Consider the following 21214-nt stretch of genomic DNA (forward strand, 5'->3'; position numbering starts at 1 on the left):
TTCTTTCATTTTGGTGGCGTCATTTATTAAAGCAGAACAGTGAATTGTGAATAATGAACAAGTTTGGGGGGGGTCAGTAAACACACATTCTGGGTCATGCATAGCTCCAAATTGTGTGACTACAAAGGAGCGTTAGGGATGAGCTGTGTGAGCCACATCCTCGGCTGATATAAATCAATTCAACGTTATAGAAGACATTAGAGCTACACTGGCTTAAAAAGCCTAGCTTCATGAGTGTGCTCACACAAATGTTTGTGAAGCAGTGTTTAACTGGGTTTTCCTGCTCAACAGCTTCTGCTGACAGTGCTGTAGTGGCAGTAGCTGGTATTTGGCTTATTGTCTAGGTGAAGCAATCTGGTGTTGGGCAGCGAAGTGCCTTTCTCAGTACCCTGTCGTGCCATCCAATGGCATGGGGCCAGGAGGGTTTCAGTTCAGAAAGAGCCATCTGCTGGTGCCGAGGCTGCCGGGTATTGAATCCAGTTTGCCCCATGGAAAGGATTAAGGGCATGTTACTTGCTGTATAATCATGGCCCGCCCCATTTCCAGACTTCTAGTGATGTGGGCAGTGATCCACCTCCAAAAGCAGGTCCTCGCACATGTAACTGAGCCGTGCTTCTCAGAGCAGCTCTCTGATGTTTGCAGAACTGGGACTTTACTCTGCCTCTAATCAGTGGTAAGCCCGAGGCCTTTAAAGTCGTGGAGATGCTGTGAGTTCATGCAATAAACCCATGATGGGAGTAGAAATAGGTCTGACATCTCCTGAGGCCCGTTTCTCTGCTCCAACCTCTAAACAACACAGATTTTCTTTTGTCTGGGTTTGATCCAGCTGTAGTGTGAGGGCAAAAAAAACCACAACAGCCTTACGGCTGTGAGTAGTTTCCAGGTTGCTATCACTTTGTATTGGGTGGTGGCTCACACTGATGCCATCTTCACAGCTGTTAGCCCAAACCTGCCAAAGCTGGGGCCAGAAAACACTCTTGTCCGTGCTCTAAGAAAAGAGGATTAAGTGGAACTGAATTCTAAATCTTACTGTGTTTAATATAGTTGAATAAGCAGCTCATTCAGCTGTTACTAAGGTGGTGTGTTTTCCTGTTTTCCTGGCCTCCTAGAGAAGTGGGATCAGCATGTGATCTGTGCGTGGAGGGAAGAGTCCTGGTGCAGTACGCCTTCAGCGCCTCGTCCCCAATGCCCTGCGATCCCTCGGGGCACTGGAGCCCACGGGAAGCAGAAGGTAAGCATGGAGCTGGGGCAGAGTCCTGGCATGGGAGAGGTCGGGCCAGAGAAAGAGGAGACCACAGAGCAGGTGGGGACCTCTGGGGAAGGGTGACTGGTGGTACCTGCGTGTAGCAAGAACAAAATGAGTGGATGGATGGATGCACTGCGTTCCTGAAGTAGTGCCCCTGGCTGAATACCTGTGTTTTGGTGCCTGTGTCCTGACCCTGCCCATGATTTTAATGAATTTCGGGAGCTGAACTTGAACTTCAGAAAGCAGCAGAGTGCCAAGAAACACTGACCATTCACATCTGCCAGATGAATTCCTCAGGGGAGCTGTTTACTCCTTCTGCTCAGACTCCAAAAGTGAAGAATTGCATGTTATTTCTTTGGGCTTGATTTCTGCTGCCTTCACTTACATTGAATTACTAACAGGCTGCCCCAGCAGTCACACTGGAAGCAGCAGCGACTGCCTTTGGGGCAAGGACTCTGCAGGTGACTACATCAAGTTCAGACTAGCGCAGGGTGCTCTGCACACTGTGCTTATGGCTCCTCTAGAGCGTGCTTGAGGAAAAACCGTCTGCAGAGACAATTGTACAATGCCATTAAGTTGCCATCATTAACTCTACTCCATATATAGAATCATAAAGTTTGGAAATCCACTAAAATCACCAGGTCCAACCATCAACCTATCCCCTCCGTGCCCACTAAACCATGTTCCTCAGTGCCACATCTGTCCTTTTCCTAAACACCTGAACACCTCCAGGGATGGTGACTCCACCACTCCCTGGGCAGCCTGTTCCAATACCTCACCACTCTTTCTGAGAAGAAATTTTTCCTAATATCCAACCTGATCTTTCCTAATACCCATACCTCCCATTGTGTGCATAGTTGGATGTAGTAGAGTATATACGTGATTATAGCAGGCAGAGGTCAATAATTGCAGGTTACAGTTTGAGAAGAGCAGAATGTTATTTCAGTCTGTCCATCACGAGCTATTCCTTCAGGTACAGCACACTCGGAGCCCAAACGTACAGGTGGCTCACTGAACTCAAAGGTTCACACCTGGAACTTGTAAACTCCTTATGAGGATGTCTTCTTATATTAAGGGCTTCTCTGTCCTTCAGCTAGAATACATGGGAGTTAATCTACAAGATTATCTATTAGTTAATAGGAGAAACATTTAATGTTGGCACCAAGAGCCCTCCCTAGTCCTCAGGTCAGCATGTGCAATGCATTGTTTCTTTGCTATGTGATGGGACAAGATGTATAAACAAAGTGTTGCTTGCCCTGTATGCCCAGACCCCAGGTGGGGGCCCACTGTGCCCCCCACCACTGTTCACTCCAACCCATCAGAATTTTGGACATCCAAGGCCAAGGCTGCCGAGCCCAACACAGAGTGCACCTTCCCCTTGCGTGGAGGTTGCAGAGGAGCCCCATCCTGGGGAGCACTGCTCCAGCCACAGGTGTGACCTGATTGTCAAGTAAACAGGATTAGCGAAATCTGGATCGCTTGCAGTTGTAGCGCAGGGTGGAAGACTGGATTTCCACTTTGCCAGCTCTTAGAAGACTTTGAAACCTGGTTTTGTTTGGAACAAAATCTGAAACTTTTGAAATTCTCCATGAGGGAAAATTAAAAACAAAAAGTGTTTGAGGCTGGCCAGAATGTTTTATTTAGCTTATGTAATTTCTCTTTCATGAACTTCATTTCAATTATGACATTTGAAAGTGTCTCCTCTTAGTATGTAATCTAGGGCAAAAGCAACTTTTAATATCAAAGTGAAAAGTGTTTGAAAGTGCAAAAGCTAAATGAATTCCTCCAAAAATGTCAAAACACAATGTTCTATTATTGTTAGAACTTTCTTCCCATTTTCTCTTCCAGAGTAAAATTTTGGCCAAATAAATCCAATTTTGTGAAGTGTTTTGATTTTGAAAGAACTGTGTATTCCATTGAGATGCTGAGTTCCGTCAAAATTTCTCCAACAAGCTCTGATTTGAAAACTTCTAGATCTCGCACGTCTTGCCAGCGGCATCATTCCTAGAGAAACTAAGCTACTCTAAGATTTATTACTCAGCTGCATTTTGCATTTAATTTCCTCTTTGTACAGTGTGTTCCTGCATATTCTTAACTATGAAGGGTGAAGTCTGATCCTTATCTGTCTCATTCAGTTGCTGTTTTGCCATTGCTCTGGAAAGAAAAATCTGGGAATCCTATCTTTTTACTACATTAACAAGTTGTCTTCGCTTTAGGGTAGAAAATACACCAAGCGTATGGTATTTGTTGCTCTCTAATTTTCTGTCATCACTACCAATGTCCCTGATATTCAGGATTTCTGCCTGTTTGCGCTTGGTCTGAGTTACAGATAGCACAGTTAGGTCATTGTCTGTCATCTTTAATTGTCTATCTGTGAGTTCTCAAGCGTGCAAGCATTAAATTCACTTTCTACAAATGTTCATATACATAAATCTCCACTGGTTGAATGTTCATGGAAAGTGAGTACAAAAGAGCCAAAAGCATGGCCAACATGAACTCATTTTAAAATCTGAGATGACACTCTTGGAAAAGGACTTAAAGTACTCATAGAATCATGGAATCATTAAAGTTGGAAAAGACCACTAAAATCATCAAGTCCAACTGTTGACCAGTAAACCACATCCCATATCCCTGCTCATCCATCTCCAGCACAGTCAGTACCAGCACGTCACCATTCTCACGTTTCCCAGAAGCGGCTCTGGACCTGATTGGTCTGACACCGTTTTGCTGAGGTCCCGTAGCGCTGTTATGCTGCTCAGCTACCCGCTCTGGTCAGGACCACGTGTGAGCCATGACTGGAGGCCACTTTGTCATGATCAAATTGGAAAAGTCAGGGGTGAGTTTGTAGCTGAGAGAGCAGCAGGCTCTCCAGAGGCTGCTGGTCCCGACTCGCCTCCCTGTGCAAGTGTCACATGTCTCTGTCCTCGTGGTGGGACAATGAGGGGACATGAGTCTCTCCTCCCACTTCAGGGCTTGTACCAACACACCAGTCTGTGCATACAGCCCAAATTTTGGGTGAAACCTCCCTCCCCACCTCCCATCCCTGCTGTATAACTGGAGATGGGACTTGCCTCATCTTCACAAACCCCATGTTCCCATCTTACTTGTGTTTGGCCAGATGGGAGGCCACACAAAATGTTGTTTGATGATTGATCTTGCTGATGTTCTCATAAGCTAAAAGGTTTTTAGAACTTGAGAACACAGGTGCACAGTGACTACTCCATCATTTCTTTTTATATATAGTTATTTGTAATTTTCATAGTACGCACCCATGTCTAGAAATCTAGATACATGGAATGAAGTTGTGATGCTGTCCCACAATTAAACGAGCATTTCAAGTCCAAGTGTCTAATAATATTTAAGAAAGGGACTATTTATCTCGACTTCAGTACTTCATTTCGGTTTCCAGTCTGTGCCAGACTATGGTCAAGCTCCCATTCTTGCCAGGCAGAGCTGTTCTCTCTCAGTAGGCAGCAATGATCTGCTTTCAGCTCCCTGCAGTGCCCGTTGAGTTTGATTCAGCTGAACACAGAGGATCGCTCCCTGTTCTACCAAAGCATGGAAGTTTATTCTCTATTTAAGTCTTAAAGAGTTTTTGAACTGGCAGAGGTGAATTTGCAGGAACCCAAGAGGGGCAACATCAAAATACATGTTAGGCTGCGAGCCATTAATCCACTGCATTTTCCTACTGGCAAGACGCTAGCGTTAATACAACTCTTTCCAAAGCATAGGAGATACTGGGGTTAAAACTCTCCTTCTTAGGGCTGCAGTAAGAGGCTCACTGTGAATGCTGGAATGCTGTTGGATGGTCCAGCCAAGCACATGTGGATGGCAGCGAGTGGTGTGGGATGGTGTGGGTTGAGTGGGGCTGTCCCTACTCACAGGGAGTACAGTCTGAGTACCCTGGAATTCTGGCTTGCTGCACGGTGGATGGCTGCTTTGGCCTGCCAGGTGCTGGGTTAGTGGCAGTGCCTTGTGACATGCGAGGAGCAGGGGAGGGCTGTGGGGCAGGGCATCATATTGGTTTTCTGAGAGGCCTGCTGAGATACGGGGAAATTGTTCTGTGTCTGGGTTCATTTGGTGTGAACGGGAGAACTCCCTGAGCTGTGTATCCTTGGCAGAAAAGGCACACTTCTATCACTTCATTGGATCACAGACAGTAAGAATAACCTTCACACATTGCCCTTTTCTCTTTAAATTAGCAGTGATGTCCTGTTTGTTCGTGTTTGCCCAGTGCTTTATCTCACTTTCTTCCTTGGTTGCCAACAGCTGTGCTCTCCCTTCTCTCATTTTCCTCTGCCATCTGCATTTCTCTCCTCTTGTTACCTTTCTTCATCTTTTCTTTTTCCTTTCTTCTTTCCTATACTTTGTCTTCTCTCTGTCCTGCTTGCTCTCTTTTTGTGTGATTATTTGGGAAGAAAGCGGGAATTTATAGCACTCACTGGATTCTGTTACCAGCTGTTCCACCCATCTGACCTCTCTGGATCTTGCAGTCCATGACTCTGTGCCAAACTGTAATGTTACCGTAGTATTTGGGATCCCAGCAAGCGCTGTGGCTTTCATTAGTTCTTGGTAATACCTCCCATGTAGCTGAACATAGCCAATGGTGAGACATGTAAAAGCACAAGTGCCTGTTGTTTCATCATGACGAGTGCAAAAAGCCAGCTCCAACCTGTGCTCCGTGTGCTTCCAGAAAAGAGATCTTACACAATGTACAAGATGAGCCTGTAAAGGGCATAGGAGTGAACTGAGTATTTTGCTGTGCAGCAGCACAGTGCGATGACTTCATGGAACTAGCAGAAGCTCTTTCCTTTGTCTTTGCTAAAGACAAGAGGAAAAGGTGGCATTTTAGAGTAACAGACAGGGGTGTAAGAGGAGCACTAGGGTGAAATGAAAGCAAAGTGAGTCTGTTTATCAGGTAAAGCACTGAGTGGAAGGGATGGAAAATATCATTGTTTGGCCCAGGGGAATGTACCAGAAATAGGAAGTGCAGGACCAGACGTACTGGCACGGTGTGTGCTGTGGGTGTCTGCTCCATCTGGGCACTTCAGCTGGGTTTGTGTCTTACTCAGCCATGATACACAGGCATTAAATTCCTCCTCTCCATGCCGGGCATGCCTGTTCTGCCCAAGCGAGTATTGAGCTCCCTGGACAGATACGCTGTCCTGCCACCGGGTTCTCTTTCAGTATTGCCAGTGATCAGCCATGTTCTCTGCTTTCTTTTATGCACTTTCTTTGTTTCATCTCTTTCCAGGTCACCCTGATGTTGAGCAGCCCTGTAAATCCAGCGTCCGGACGTGGAGCCCCAACTCAGCCGTCAACCAGCACACGGTGCCCCCCGCCTGCCCCGAGCCCCAGGGCTGCTACCTGCAGCTGGAGTTCCGTTACCCCCTGACTCCCGAGTCCCTCACGGTGTGGGTGACGTTTGTTTCCCCCGACTGGGACTCGAGCGGAGCGGTGAATGACGTCAAGCTGCTCACCGTCAGTGGGAAGAACATCTCTCTCGGGCCGCAGAATGTCTTCTGTGACATCCCGCTGACCATCAAACTGGACGCGGGGCAGGTGGGCGAGGAGGTGTACGGCATCCAGATCTACACTCTGGATGAGCACTTGGAAATCGATGCTGCCATGCTGAGCTCCATCCCCCACAGCACACTGTGTGCCGACTGCAAACCCATCCAGTACAAAGTGGTTCGGGACCCTCCTTTCCAGTCCGGATCTCCCGTTGTCATCTCGAACCTCAGCAGAAGATTCGTCGACATGTAAGTACTGCTTTGCAGAGACGCGATCGGAGAAAGACAGTAGCCTCTCCTCCTCAGCCTACTGATATCTGGTATTGCTATTGAGCACTGGGCTTTTAAACCAGGTAGACGTATCAGTTATCACCAAGAGAGGATATTCTCTTTGTTTCTTTCTGGAATGTAGGAGCATTACAGTCAGGTGAAATCGCCTGCTAGTCGTGCAGAAATGTGAAATTCCGTCCTTCTTTAAGCAGATAGGATATTGCAAACTGCTCGAGCTTTGATAAGTTAAATGTTTAAGGTAACCTGAGGGAGGGCCTCAGGAGTATCGCGGTCATCACTTCCTTAGACATTTTTTCACAGCAATATTTTGGTGAAGGAGACAGAATTGCTTTCAGTGCCAGAGCATCGTAACTTCTAATTAACTGCTTGAGAGAGAACGCAGAAAGTAGAATGGCGTGTTCAGGTATGTAAATGGGTTTCAGCTGCTTTCATTTTCTGCTTTCATGTGTCACTGACACAGGCTGTATTGCACGGTAAACACATCAAATGTGCCAGTTTGTTGTAGGGAGTGAATTTCATCTTACTGCAGTTATGCTCATCTGTTGAAGGAATGTATGATTGTTGAGGAGAGCTCAACTTCAAAATATTTAATGATTTCGAGGAGATCCATGATCTACCCACAGGCATTCTCCAGAAGCAAGAAAAACATCTTTTGCATAACATGATTCCCTGGAAGTGATTCACTCATCTGTGGGAACAACATGAAGCTCTTCTGAAAATGAACACCAGATAAAAGGAAACCTGCTAAGAAAACTGCACTCTAATTTAGAAAAGATGATCTAATTAGTACAGCTAATATCAAGGAAGCATACATCATTATGGTCTTCTGAAGCATGTTTAAATATAATAAAAATGATTAATTAACAATTCAGTAATCATGAGCTACCATCCCTTTCATGGTGCAATTATACAGCTCAGAAGATGCAAATTGTCCCTATGGGTTTAAAAATTCAAGGTAGCTAACAATACTGAATATAAAAGCAAACCCCTGAACCTCGTGCTGAAAGTTAAGCATGTGCCTAAACGCTTTCTTGGGTTGTAGCCTTGTTCCAACAACTGCTGGCACTTCACAGGAGATGAATATTGGCATATTGGAAACGTGGAAAAGTGGTGAATTTTCCCATGGTTTTGCTGTGAAAGCATCTTTGCCTGAAACCTGGCCCACTCACACTGGAAAATGGGACTGGTTTGGTTTGAAATATTTGCATACCTTAGCATAAGTTCCCACAGAAGCAGGTCCAGTTTTGAGTTCATAATAAAGCGTGAAAAAAAAAAAAAAGTCCAAAACATAACTTGTATTCTGACTTCTATTCCCGTATCTTTTGGTGTCATTTTAGGGGTGACTTGTAGCTTACAGCCATCCGAAATGGGAAGGTGCTCTGACGATTCAATCGGTAGCCAGGGATTAATAACAATTTCCCTGTGTGGCACTGAATAAATTACACTGGGTAACACTGCTGTACCTGTCTGCACGTCTCACCTAGTTACAGCGTCAGCTGGAAACCAGGCAGAAAATAGAAGGTTGTCTTTCTGCGATCGGGAGACAGAAACAGCTGCTGGCGGAGGCTGGCACAGCCAACCCAACCAAAGCCTCTCGTCTGGCTGGCTCTGGGTGCTGGGTCCTTCGAGGGACTGCAGGGAAAATCCAGACAGTGAGCTTTGACTAGGCACTTGGAAAGCTAAAATGAAGCCTTTAGTCACTGGGTGAGGAGTCGAAGATGCAGATTGCTTAGCACTTGTAGTTGTTTTTTTTTTTTTACTGCAGTGCTTTGGCCCGCGTTTGAAATCTTGAAAAGTGATTTTTTTGTATCCTAATATACACGTGTGCATAGCACTGCTTCATACCTTCTGGTGCTGTGGGGTCTTGCAGCTTCACAGCGACGAGCAACCACTGCCCTTGCACTGTGCGAGCAGGAAGGTGTTTCAGAAAGTCGGGGATAGCGGTGTTGGGCAGCGCTCCGTGCGTGCATGGAGGGGTAAATGCAGTGTCTCTCAGCCCTTCCTCATCTGCCTGTCTCATTCTGTGCAGCTGGAATTCAGCATATCTGCACAACCAGACGCTGCAACCCCTTTATCTCTCCGTAAGCCCCAAGCCAGTTCCCCCTCCTTTTTATGCTTTTGCATGTTTTCCGTGTGAAATAAAATGACAGCCCCACATGTTCGATGGAAGGTTATTTTGAAGGCGGTCGCCTGTCTTTACTCTTGCCTCCTCTGACCTTGATCTTCACTTTCTCTTTTTCTCCCAAAGAAAATATTTGCTTGCGCTGTTATCTGTGAGCAAGATCCTTTCCCCAGGTGTGGCGATGCCGAAAGAGAAATTAATTTCTCCTACCTTCTTCCCGTCAAAGAGAGGGAACTTCTCTTTAAGCCTTTAATGGATAGCCCTTGCCTAGTCAGCAGTGGGTGCTCCACAACGGAGAGGAAATAACTGCAGCAGTGGAAACCTTTTATTAAGAAATGCAAAATAATGCCAGACCTTCTGTTCTCAAGCTGAATTTTAATCTCAGCTCTTGGCTCAATCGTTTCTAAGGGACAGGACCTTATCCGTGGACCTCCCAGAAACAAGGCGGGATGCGCTTGCTTCCACTGAGCGCGATCGCCCAGAATTGCTGTAATCTGCAATACAAAATGAGACTCGGTGCCTAGGAAGAGGGCAGAAAGCTGAATAAATCAATGGGGAAAAAAAAGGTCGGGCCAGGTGCAGCGCGGAACTGCTGAGTCTTCACGCCGCAGTCAGCGATAAGGACGGAGCCACATCTGCAAATCTCAAAGTCTCAGCTCACAGTTTAATCCAAAGTTCGGGTTGCACTCTTACGTTTTGCTCTGGCTGTTCCCTGGGAATAACCCACCAGATAGTGGGAATGGTGGCGGTGGTAATTGTTTGCCCTCACTTTGGCCTTGCTGTAGCGCTTTTACGCTCACATAGGCGCTCTTGCAATCATTTGTGGCAACCACTGATTTTTTAACAGCTCAGAGAGAGGAGTGTCCCCAATGGAAGCTCTCCTGTGGATGTCAGGGGCAGCTGGGGACCAGTCCCTGGGGACACCATGAGCAGGACGGGTGGTGGCGAGCAGCCCATGTTCCCCACCACGCTCCTGCTCCAGTCTGCGCTCAGCCCTCCAGCACGCTGAGCCAAGAGGTGCTGAGGTTCACTCTGGAAAGTCAGAATAACTGGAAAAGTTTCTAAGAATTGGGATTTTTTCCAACTTTTCTGGCATGGACTTCATAGGAAACCTCAAAATGTGGTGGACTGTGATGGAACGGGTCATCTTTGTAACCTTCTTCTTTGTTAACCTATAGGATTTTTCATGACAAAGGCACTGACTGAAATAGCCTAAGAAAGAATCCCAGCACAAAGCCGTGCTACGAGTTTTGATTTTGCAGAGTTGAACATCACTGAGCAGCAAGTATGCTTTCCTGTGATATCTCCATCTGAGTTATTCCCACACTGACTAGTGCTTCAGTACCTAAGTGACACCTAGAGATACTGCATTCATACTTCAAAATAAAAGAAAAAGAGAATGAGAGAGAAACCTGCATTTTCTCATACAGATAATATATTTTTCTTGTCACACTTAGCTTTTTTCCACCTACTTTCTAAGGCTACGCCTTTTCTGTTGCTTGGTAATAGAGGAGACTGGTTGTCATCTATTGTTTAAGCCAGTACAGTATTTCAAAATATTTGGTTAGAGTCAGGAGTTCCATTCAGTGCTAAGCTTACAAGCTCAATTTCGCAGTTTTTTTTTTAACTCAGCACCTAAGAGAGTGGGATCCAGATCTCAGTAGGGCTTCTTGAAGTGACTGAGAAGGACTGAGAAATTCCGTCATTGAGACTGCGGGTATTTGGAGATGTTGCTGTGGTGCTGCTCATGGTTTCCTAGCAGTTCACAGGCTGCATCTGAAAGAGTTTGTTTCAAAATGTGTGTTATCGGTGGCATTTGTGTTTGTTGGTATGGAGTCGGGAAAGCTCGTGAGTGATTTGTCAGAAACCCTTGATGATGCGTTGTTGAAGGTGATGGAAAAGACTTTGTAGTCTGAATGTGTGTGAAATACATGGTAATCTCCAAGCATAGCAAGCAGAGAGGCTGGAGAATCAGCAGTGGCTATTGGAGGTGAGCAGGAGCTCCACTGGAAGGCTGCAGTTCCACATGGCAGGCCCAGCTCAACAGGGCTCGGAAAAAATACAAATATCACGATGATGATATGTAACGTTAGGGCCCTGCTGAATGCAACACTAAAATTTCATGGCAACATCTGTCCTTGTTATGGCATTCCTTCCTTTGCATTCATCTCGAAGATCTATTTCTCTATTTTCTGAAGCTCTACCAGCCAGAGGAATGTATGATCTAAAGCAGCTGAAATGAATTGCCAGATCCATCTGTCATGAAGATAATTAACACCATATTTCCACCCAAACAAGATACAGATCGCTGGGTGGATGTTCTCCTGATACCAAAAGCTGAAGCCCATATTATCAACATCTTCTGCTCCCCCCTCCTCCACAGTTGCCATGCCAAATCTCTCTTGATATGCCAGGAAATACTGGGGAGTATCTAAGATAGGACTGAAATGTTAAGAAAGCACTTTACATGCCCAGATTTATCTACAAAAGCTGCTAGGTTGTCTGCGTGATATCGGCACGCTACACATCTGGATTCCCAACAGGCTTTAGAACTGTATCTGGTGTTCCAGATGTCCTTGTGCAATAGCATGAATACTTACCAGCAAGCCTAGAAATGCCTCGCCTTGATGTGTGCAAGGACCTCGTGCACTTTTTTGTGAATCTTTCGCTCTGATGGTTCATAGTTGCCTTCCAATTGAATGAGTGCAACCAATTACTTCTTGCTCTCTCATTTGCAGTGAAGAGCTCTGAGCTTATCTGGAATTTCTTGATCCTTTTGTACCAACATTAGCACCATTTTGAGACATCCAGTCCTGTAAATTCCTGATTCTTGCATTCTAACTCCATCCTTCTCTGCACTGGTTGTGTCTATTTACCAATTCCATCTTCAACAAACATTTCACTCCTGCAAATAATTAACCTCAAAGTGATAACTGAAGAACAAATGTACATTCCACTTCAGTGTTTCTTTCAGTCCAACCAACTTCAGCTACCAGAAGTAGGTGCAAAACAATATCATCTCTTGTTGAGTCCATAAGTATTTGATGCCTTCTGTCACCTCCAGCAGTACCTGTGACCCGTCCTTGTTAAAAGCTCTTGCTCTCCAGTCTGCATCTGGGCGATTTCTTTCCCATAATTACCCAATTATCCATATTATTTCTCTCCAGTAATGTATTAAAGAGATCCCCGTCTGTATCCATAAGAAAGTTGACCGCTTATCTCCAGTGAAAACACTTTTACCAAACTTCCCATATGAACAGATTCACTTTTACTCACTTTTTTTGCTCGTTCCTTCACAGCTTCTGTACCGTTAAGGCGCAGTGTGTGTGAACAAAGCCACTTTGGGCTTTCCCAAGCAGCAAACACCCTTCTGTCCCCGTGTCCCACCAGGTGTCTCCTACTGCTACAGTGTTGAGACTCAAGTACATCCGCTCCTGCATCCTTCCTTCATCCATGTGAAGGAAGCTCAGGTTCCGTACATCTCCGTGTGCCTGCCGGGCCGTGACTGCTGCAAGCCACGTTCTGATGGCTCTCCTTTCAAAGTCACAGAATCACAGAACTGCAGGAGTTGGAAGGGACCTCCTTACATCTTCCTTTCTTCATCAGAGGTGCCACGTTATCTCTGCAACTGAATACAGCCTACTTCCTGAGCCCACACACAGAGCAAGACTGCAGTTTTTCCCTACCACCTTCTGCCAAGTTGCCTTAACCCTGCCCCAGAGAAGAGAGAGAACAATCCGTTGGGCCGTGCCTGTTCAGTAGGCAGCTTTTCTGCTCAGCCTGTGCCGAGATGCCGCTTGGTGCCAGCTGCAGTGATAGATTTGTGGTTCTTTGCTGTTGTGGTTTCTTATGTAATGCTGTAGCTATAGCTGGCACTTGGCAGAACCGTAGCTCCTGTTCTGGCTCAGCTGCATATGATGCAAGAATAAGGTAGGAAGGGCGGGTTCGTCTCCTCATAGTTCTGTGATGCTGAGACAGTGCAGCCAGAGTGGTTTTTCAGCCTGGGTTTAACTCTGAAATGGGACACGGCTCTGAATGACACCCAGTTGCCTCTCTCAAAGAAATGACTCAAGAGCATGGGAGTAGCCAGAAAACAGTGTCTGCCCAGCTTCAGGAGCAGCGCTTTGCTTCAGGAGAGAGGTGGAGCAGCTCTGCTCCCACCAGGGACTCACCACACGCTGCTGCTGCTGCTGCTTTGCATGGATGTCCCCAGCATCCCAGTGCACGGACTGCAACGCGGCCACGTGCCAGTGTCCCTCAAGCACTGAGCCTCCGCTGCTGTCCTCCTATTAACCGAATAGATACTATTAGAAATGGATATATTTAATCACTCCCAGCCAGGCTGGAATTTGAACTCCCGACCTAGGAGTAGTAGCAGAGTTTTCAGCTGCAGGAAAAGAAAAAATGAAGGTCAAACAAGACTTTTCCTGCTGGGTGAAATAATTTATTGCAGGTGAAACAGTCTCAGAGACGTGGTAAATTAGGGTGTGCATTATCTCATAATTTCTCTCTGATGTTTGCCTTCCTGTGTGCATCTTTATTTTGGGCTCTCAGTAAGATAAAAAGTACCAGAAATCTCCCAGGAATAACAAATGTTTTTATTGGGTTTTTTTTTTTGGTTTTTTGGTTTTTTTTTGTTGGTTTTTTTTTTGCTTGACTGGGGAAAGAAGTATTGGGCAGACATGTGTTATGCAACAATATAAAAATAACTCTCTTGTAAAACTTGGAGTGAGCCTCAAATACCGCAGCAGCAGCAGCGATGTGCTACCTGCCTTTTTTACCAGCAGTGTCAGCCAGCACAGATTATTTTTCTGCCACTTTCACAGAACTGCTGGCCCGATTGCTTCCTGGGCATTTCATGTCAGTATATTTTCCGACAAAATAAATTTCACGTTTCCGTTAAATTTGGAGCTGTCCCCAAGCAGGGAGTCGTGCTGTGCTGTCCTTAGTACCTGATCGGATAGCACAGTGGCAGCCAAAGCAGAAGCCCTTTAAGTGCATCACTGCTCATCATTGCAAGCCCAAAGCCTTCCATTGCTTCCCCCAAACTTGCTCCTTCTGGTCAGGATCTTCTGAGACACGTGGTGACGTGACATCTCCATGCTGCTGCTGCCATTCCAGCACTTTCCTGCGTCTTGTTGTGAGAGGAAGGCAAAGTGGAAGCAACAAGTTGTACCCCACTGAGGATGAGTGGATTTGGGCACCGCGAGTTATCGGCCGCTGCCCACGGGGCTGCCTTCAGAGCTCGGTGTAGATTGCTTCCTCACAGCGGTGCAGGGTTTTTTTTTAAATGTAAGACCAGTTGCAGATGTAATGACAATAGAGGAAATTAGCTCATGATGGGATTTTAGAAAGAGGCTAGTGGAAATATGTTCAGTAATGTTCAGTTATTAAACCATTACAGATCCCACTGGAGACCAGCTAGTAGGATTTCTCATAATCTGAAGTGGCTTAAAGCAAAACACAGAGCCCCTAAGGGGGGAAATGACAAAATGTTCCTCTGGAGGAGTCACCTCCTCTCCTCGCACACCCCTGTGTGCTCCACATGTGGGACGCATATCCATCTTTCCTATATGAACCTATGGGTTTGGGCTGCTCCCTCGCCCGCATTGCAGCACTGTGGGCCCAGGGCAGCCCCCGTGCCATTCCCCTCCCTGCAGAGCCTCGGTGAAGAGCAGTGGTGGAGGTGGAAGCTGAGGAAACTGCAAACATCTGTGTGCTCGGGGCCCGGCCGAAGCCTTGCTGAAAATAGACACAGCTTCCCCTGGCTTCAGGAGCGGTCAGATCGGGCTCACGTGGCTCTGTTTACCCTTTCGGGGCATTGCACAGACACAGGAGGGCAGTAAGTTCTGAAAATCAGGTCTTGGCTCGGTTGAAAGGAAATGCTAGAGGTCAGGACTGGATGTGGGGAAGCTGAAGAATGTCCCCTTGCCATACCACTGACCCCAAGCTGGGGAGAGTGTTCCTCCTGCAGAGGAGGTAGAGCCCGGGGCACGATGCTGCCAGGACACCCCAAACCCAGCCCTGGATAGCGGGGTGCTGCAGGGTGGCTGCTGGGTTGGAGCTGTGGGTGCTGCAGGCACAGCCGGGACGTCATTAGCGGCGTGAGTAATCGCACACGGCTCATTTGGAGGCACGATGCAACAGGCAGAGAGGTTCTTTGGTGACGATGATGGCCTTTTAGCAACCAACCCGCCCCAGCCTGCCGTCAGCCGTGATGCTGTTTTCTCCCTGCTCCCGTGCACCGCAGCACTGTGTCCTCGGGCGCCGGTTGCTGGCACCGGTCCCTAGGAATGAATGGAGATGCACTGATTCCCTCTGGCTGCAAGTGGGGCTTGCTGTGGGTCAGGGCGCAGAGCTTTCCTTTCTCAGCTCAGGGCTGATTGGAGCAGCAAAGAACCGAGCAAAACAGATTTCCCCCCTCCTGCCCTGCTTCTAATAGCAACCAGGTGCTCCGACACTTAACCTGTGTACTGCCGTGAAATTGCCTGTCTAGAGCAAACACCCGCGTGAGGCCCCGGGCCCCTCGCATTTCCACTGCTCTGGTAATTGTAACTTAATCTCACGTAGATCCTGCATCTTTATCTTCCACTCTAAATGTTCACGTGGTTGTTTTTGCTGTTGTTGTTCAACCAAGAAAGTAGAAAATTGACTGTTGATGTTTGATTTTTTTTAAGAGAAAAAAAAAAAAACAACCAAGAATTATCTTTCAGGCCTTGGCTACAAAGTTGTTTTTTCATTGAATGTGCTACTGTGTTTTAAATTGGTACCAGGGCAAATACTTGGACCATTATATCAAAGTCTGCTGGAGTTAATCAGTTGCATATATATCTATATGTTTGCTACTTTAAAAAGTTATGATCCTTGCATGAAGGACAGAAATCTTTCTTTCTGGAAGGAGAATCTGTCTTGCCAAGCAGGAGGTGGTGGAGTCACCATCCCTGGAGGTGTTCCAGAACTATGGAGATGTGGCACTGAGGGACGTGGTCAGTGGGCACGGTGGAGTGGGTTGGGGTTGGACTTGGTGATCTTAGAAGTCTTTTCCAACTTTAGTAATTCTGTGATTCTAAGAGTGTTCTCTCTGAAGACAAATGCTTGACATGGTCTAGGTCCTGACCAGAGCAGACGTACAACTCAGAGAGATGGGATGTGATTGGAACCTGAGTATGTCACTGGGGTCTCTGAAGCTGTTCCACACTTACACCGGTGTAAGCAAGCGACACAGTAATTGACCATTTGGCTTTTGTGGTAACTGGGAGAGGTGGTGGTGACTTTTGTTTGTGGACAGATACCTTGGAGCAAAGAATGTTTTCCTTTTTCTAATAGATTTGATTGTTCAGCCCTTGACTTCAGCCTCTGACTTCAGCCTCCGATGCATGAAGTCTTTCTGATACCGCGTGAGGTTATGGGAGGTGTCACTGGAAGTACCTTCCTGATACAGTCCTGTTGAGTTTGGGCACTGAATGGTGAGGCTGGGCTTCAGATAGCTAAGCCACCCCTAAAACAAAACGTACCCCAGAAGTGTTCACCTGGGGTTCCCTGGTCAAACCACAGTCCAGGGTTAAGCTGTGTTGGGAGCAGGAATCCAACCCCTGGTCTCCACCCTCACATCCCACATATGAGCTCCCATTCCACTCCCGTCTTGGGAGCAAGGGGAACAGAGCAAACCCACTGCCCCCACTGGGACCCTGATGTCATGGCCAGAGGGAGAAGGTGCTCTAAGACTGCTCCCCAGGTATTTTTGTCTTCTGAGTCAGCTCGCTGGCCAGCAGAGGGGCAGGGACTTCTTCTGAGGCCTTTGCACCTGCCATGTCGCTGGGCTTATCCAAACAGCCTGAGACTGGGCCGCAGCTGAAAAAACAGCCCGGATTTTTGACGTCCTTTTGTTTACAGAATCCTGCCCCTCCTCTCTCCCAAGTGCAGAGCCAGGCAGGAATTCTCTTCATTATCTTCTGCCGTGCTTCTCATGCCATTTTTATTAAAAGAAGAAAAGGAAAAGGCGAGGGGAGTGCGTGTGAGAGAGGAGAAGTTAAAAGAAGAGAATGATCTTATGTGGACAATGCAAATGGCAATGCAGGAAAAAGGAGGGGAGCTGGGGAGCATGTCTATCCAGGCTGTCCTAAAATGACCTCATCCCCTGGGTTTCTCTTTATCGATTGTTTTGGAGCACTTGGGGAGCCTCCAAATGTTGACAGTGTTGTAGGAGTACAGGGATGTTGTTCATGGACCGAGGCTGGTTCTGGGATGCAGAGAGCTGTTTTGGAAGTGCTGCCTTTGGGCTCAAGACTTAGTGACTGTTGAAAGCCAAAGCAAAGATGGGTCCTTTGCGGGGTGCTTGAGGTGCAGGATGTGCCTATTACACTTCACAATTCCTCAGACAGCCGTAATTTAACTGGAGATGCTTAAGACCTTGTCATTTTGTCCTTAAATAACAGGAACACTGTCTGCTTTCACTGCTTTATGGCCATTTCTGTTTTCATAGGGCAGAAACTGGGATAAGCCTTTTGGATATTTTCAGTTTTGTTCAAAACAGGAATTTGTCGTGTTCAAAAAAAACTTCCTGCTGTTATTTGTAACAGGAAAAACAGATGTGCCATGGTAGTGGGAAGAGGGGAGCAGGTTGTTGCTTTCCCTCGGTGCTTTCAGGGGCTGTGCCCCTAGTGAAGCACTGGCACAGGTTACTCAGAGAGGTGGTGGATACCCCATCCCTGGAGGCTTCACAGGTCAGGCTGGATGGGGCTCTGAGCACCTGATGGAGCTGTAGGTGACTCTGTTCATGGCAGGGGCTTGAACCAGGTGACCTTTAAGGGTCCCTTCCAACTCAGATGATTCTGATTCTATGCCCTCAGTCTGCAGCCCAGCAGTGGGCACTGAGCAGGTGTGGCTGGGGCACTGCTGGGCACCATGAATTCTGTCAGCCTTCAAAACTGCCTTGGTCTGAGCAGAAAACTGCTTCCCAGGGGTGCTTTTCCTTTAAATTGTACGGAAATACCCGACTGGAGAGCAGCAGTCCATTGTCCACAGGACTCTTCAAGTTCAACATGACTGCCCGCTGCCCCCAGGAAGACGAGGAGAAGAGAGAGAGGGCTGTACATCTCCAGCCCTGGATCTGTTGCTTTCACCAGCAGATGGGAAAGGAGCCCTGGTGGCATTCTGCACGGCACGCTCCAGTTCCCCCTCTGAGCAGAGCACTTGAGTCATTGCTTTTTAATACGAGTGCCTCCCCACGGGCGGAAGCCGCAGCGATCAATGCGGCTCGCTCCGTTCTCGAAAAGGTCATTAAAAGACCATAGATATAAATTTAAACGAGTGTTTGTTCACATCCTCGGTGTTAAGGATGTTCTTCTGTCTCACCTCCCGAAGCAGAATCACGTGGGGCTGGAAGGAGCACGGCCACCATCAGTGCCACTGGCAGCCAGGGGGAATGGCCGGCCCCAGTCCTGCTTTTATCCCTGCTTGGAGCAGCACTTGTCTTGCAGGTGACAGCACGGAGCAGCACTGCTGCCAGTGCCTGACGTCAGCGCTCCCTGACGTGCCCAGGATGCTTTCTGCATATGAGATTCTGCATTTGCAGTCAATATAATTAAATACACCAGAGCTCTCCCCGCGTAATAAGTTTTCGTTTCCAGTTTTCTGTCTTCTTCACCCACATACGCATTCATCTCCAATCACCTAATAATTCATAAACACCACATTCTCTCCTGTGCTTTATTTAGTACTGTGTCTTCTTCCATTATGTTCTGCCAACTTCCCACCCTGTACATAAACAAATGTGAACTTTGCCTTGATTTTGCTTTGCTTCCATGTACACACCAGCGCACACAAACACTCCCACATACGCAGGCACACTTGCAGGGATGCACTTTTGCTGTTGGCTGGATGCCTGCCCATCACCTGCTGGTGGAAATCACGTGCAAAATCAGATTGTGAAAACTTCTGTCGGTGTTTCACGCTTGTGTATGTGATCTCAGCCCATCGGAAAGCACTGCTGGTTGGTTTGTTTTGTAGCTGTTGCAGCTGCCTGGATGGTTCGTTGATACCAAGTCTTTTCTAAGAACTGAACGTTTGTGTGGTTGGCAGATATCCAGAAGCAAAATCTAAATTTCTCCAAATATCCTTGTTGATCTTAAATATTTTATGGACGGTTTTGAGAAACAACTTGAGAAGCAACCTCCCTTTAATAATCAAAGCTTGCCTCTGCTTTCATTTCATCATCGTACATCGGAAGCTTCCCATCTTCAGGTTGGGTATTAGGAAACATTTCATCTCAGGAAGAGCAGTGCTGCATTGGCACAGGCTGCCCAGGGGGTGGGGGGTCACTGTCCCTGGAGGTGTCTAAGAAAAGAGTAGATGTGGCACTGGGGCACGTGGTTTAGCGGGCATGGTCCGGAAGAGTCGATAGTCGGACTGCATGATCTTAGTGTTCCTTCCAACCTTAATGATTCTAGGATTCTAGGATCTTGTCAGTGGATTTATCCAGGAGTGAAAACCTCAGTGTTCCACATCAGGGTGCGTTTGGCCACTGAAGTTATTTCATTCAATTTATTTCTGGTTGGCTTACATGACAGCTTTACACAGGCCATTACTAGGGCAGAAGTTTGGGAATTTTCACTCTAATTAAACAAACACACTAATACCAAGGTAGATATCTCCCCAGTGTAGACAAGGTGAGATTTATGCTGCCTGAGTTCTCTCAAGTTTAGCCAACAGGTACTACAGACTATTGCCAACAGGAATCAAGAAGAAAACACTTGTGATGTGTTTTGTTTCCACTGAGTTTTATCCACAATTTAAAGTGTGGTAGCAAAGAATCAAACCCCTGTGTTGTAAGCATGCACTTCATTCAGTGATCGTTATTTTGCAGGCACATCCATGAGAAGCGGCTTTGTTGCAAAATATAATGTGTGGCGTTAGAGTTTAAGTCATGCTTCTTAATTTAATGAGTGTTGTAAGGAGATCGTTATGTCCCCAGCTTGGCCCTCAGTCCACCGATGCCTGCTTGAATGGCTTGGTGCTCTGTGTGGAGGATGAGAATCTTCCCTGCTCCGTGGCTTTGCAGATCAGCACCATGAGGATAATGGCAAGGAGTTTCTTTGTGGAACATCTCAAGTTCTGCTAACACAAAAGATGCTGTAAAAGACCTAAATATTCATATTAGGTTTATATTATTTCTGTATTGTATAAAAAAAAAAAAAAAGTCTTTTTTACATATTCACAGGATTTAAGCACTTAAGGCTTTGTATAAATATGGACCAGTTTGGTCATTCTTTGTGTGACTGTTTAGATGCTAATACCACGATCCAGGACAATGGCTTAGATCCTATTTTTTGCACTCTACTGGATAGGAAGAAAGCTTCCCTTTAACTCTGCTGGTTTAGTACCTGTACACAAAGTAGGTAGCATATTTTGTTATCAGAGAAACAACCCGAGTCTAAGTCTGTCTGAGATCAATAGAGAAATTCCCACTGGCTGCAGCTGCAGTTGGACTGAGCTGTCGAGGAAGGAATCAGTGTTTGCAGACTATTTTGGGTTCCTTGCGTGATATGTGCCATGAGCTGCAGGTCATGCTGTCTCTGAGCACAACAGAGCCCGGGGCTGCTTCCTGAGGTGCCAGCAGTGCTATGACCACTCAGCACTGCGCATGGTTGGGGTCAGTGTTGGTGCAATGCCACCTCTGCATCAGGCACAGACCTCAGCAGCAAAGTGCAGATAGTTCAGCTGTCAAACACGGGAGGTTCAGGTTGGATATTAGGAAAAATTTCTTCTCCAAAAGAGTGGTCAGGCACTGGCACAGGCTGCCCAGGGAGTGGTGGGGTCACTGTCCTTGGAAATGTTCAAGAAACGTGGACATATAGCATTGAGGTATATGGTCAGTGGGCATGGTGGGTTTGGATTGGGATTGAACTCAGTGATCTTAGTACTCTTTCCCAGAACCTTAATGATTCTGTGATTCCGTAATCAAGAACTGCACCTGGATGTGCTCAGAGCTGTGCATAAGTCAAGCATGGACGTATGGGGCTCACACGAAAGAAGCAGCCAAGC

General features: G+C 46.8%; 1 protein-coding gene across 2 annotated transcripts in view; it reads left to right on the top strand.

Annotated features, from left to right (window-relative positions):
- Positions 1 to 21214, top strand: part of PAPPA (pappalysin 1) — a 175090-nt gene that overhangs the window by 65675 nt on the left and 88201 nt on the right. For both annotated transcript variants that reach the window (XM_021414277.1, XM_021414278.1), the window contains exons 6-7: positions 1110 to 1231; positions 6501 to 7008. In XM_021414277.1, coding sequence (XP_021269952.1) covers positions 1110 to 1231; positions 6501 to 7008 — 630 coding nt within the window. The remainder of the gene's footprint in view (positions 1 to 1109; positions 1232 to 6500; positions 7009 to 21214) is intronic.

Source organism: Numida meleagris, chromosome 16 (genome assembly GCF_002078875.1).
Source record: "Numida meleagris isolate 19003 breed g44 Domestic line chromosome 16, NumMel1.0, whole genome shotgun sequence".
Lineage (NCBI taxonomy): Eukaryota > Metazoa > Chordata > Aves > Galliformes > Numididae > Numida > Numida meleagris.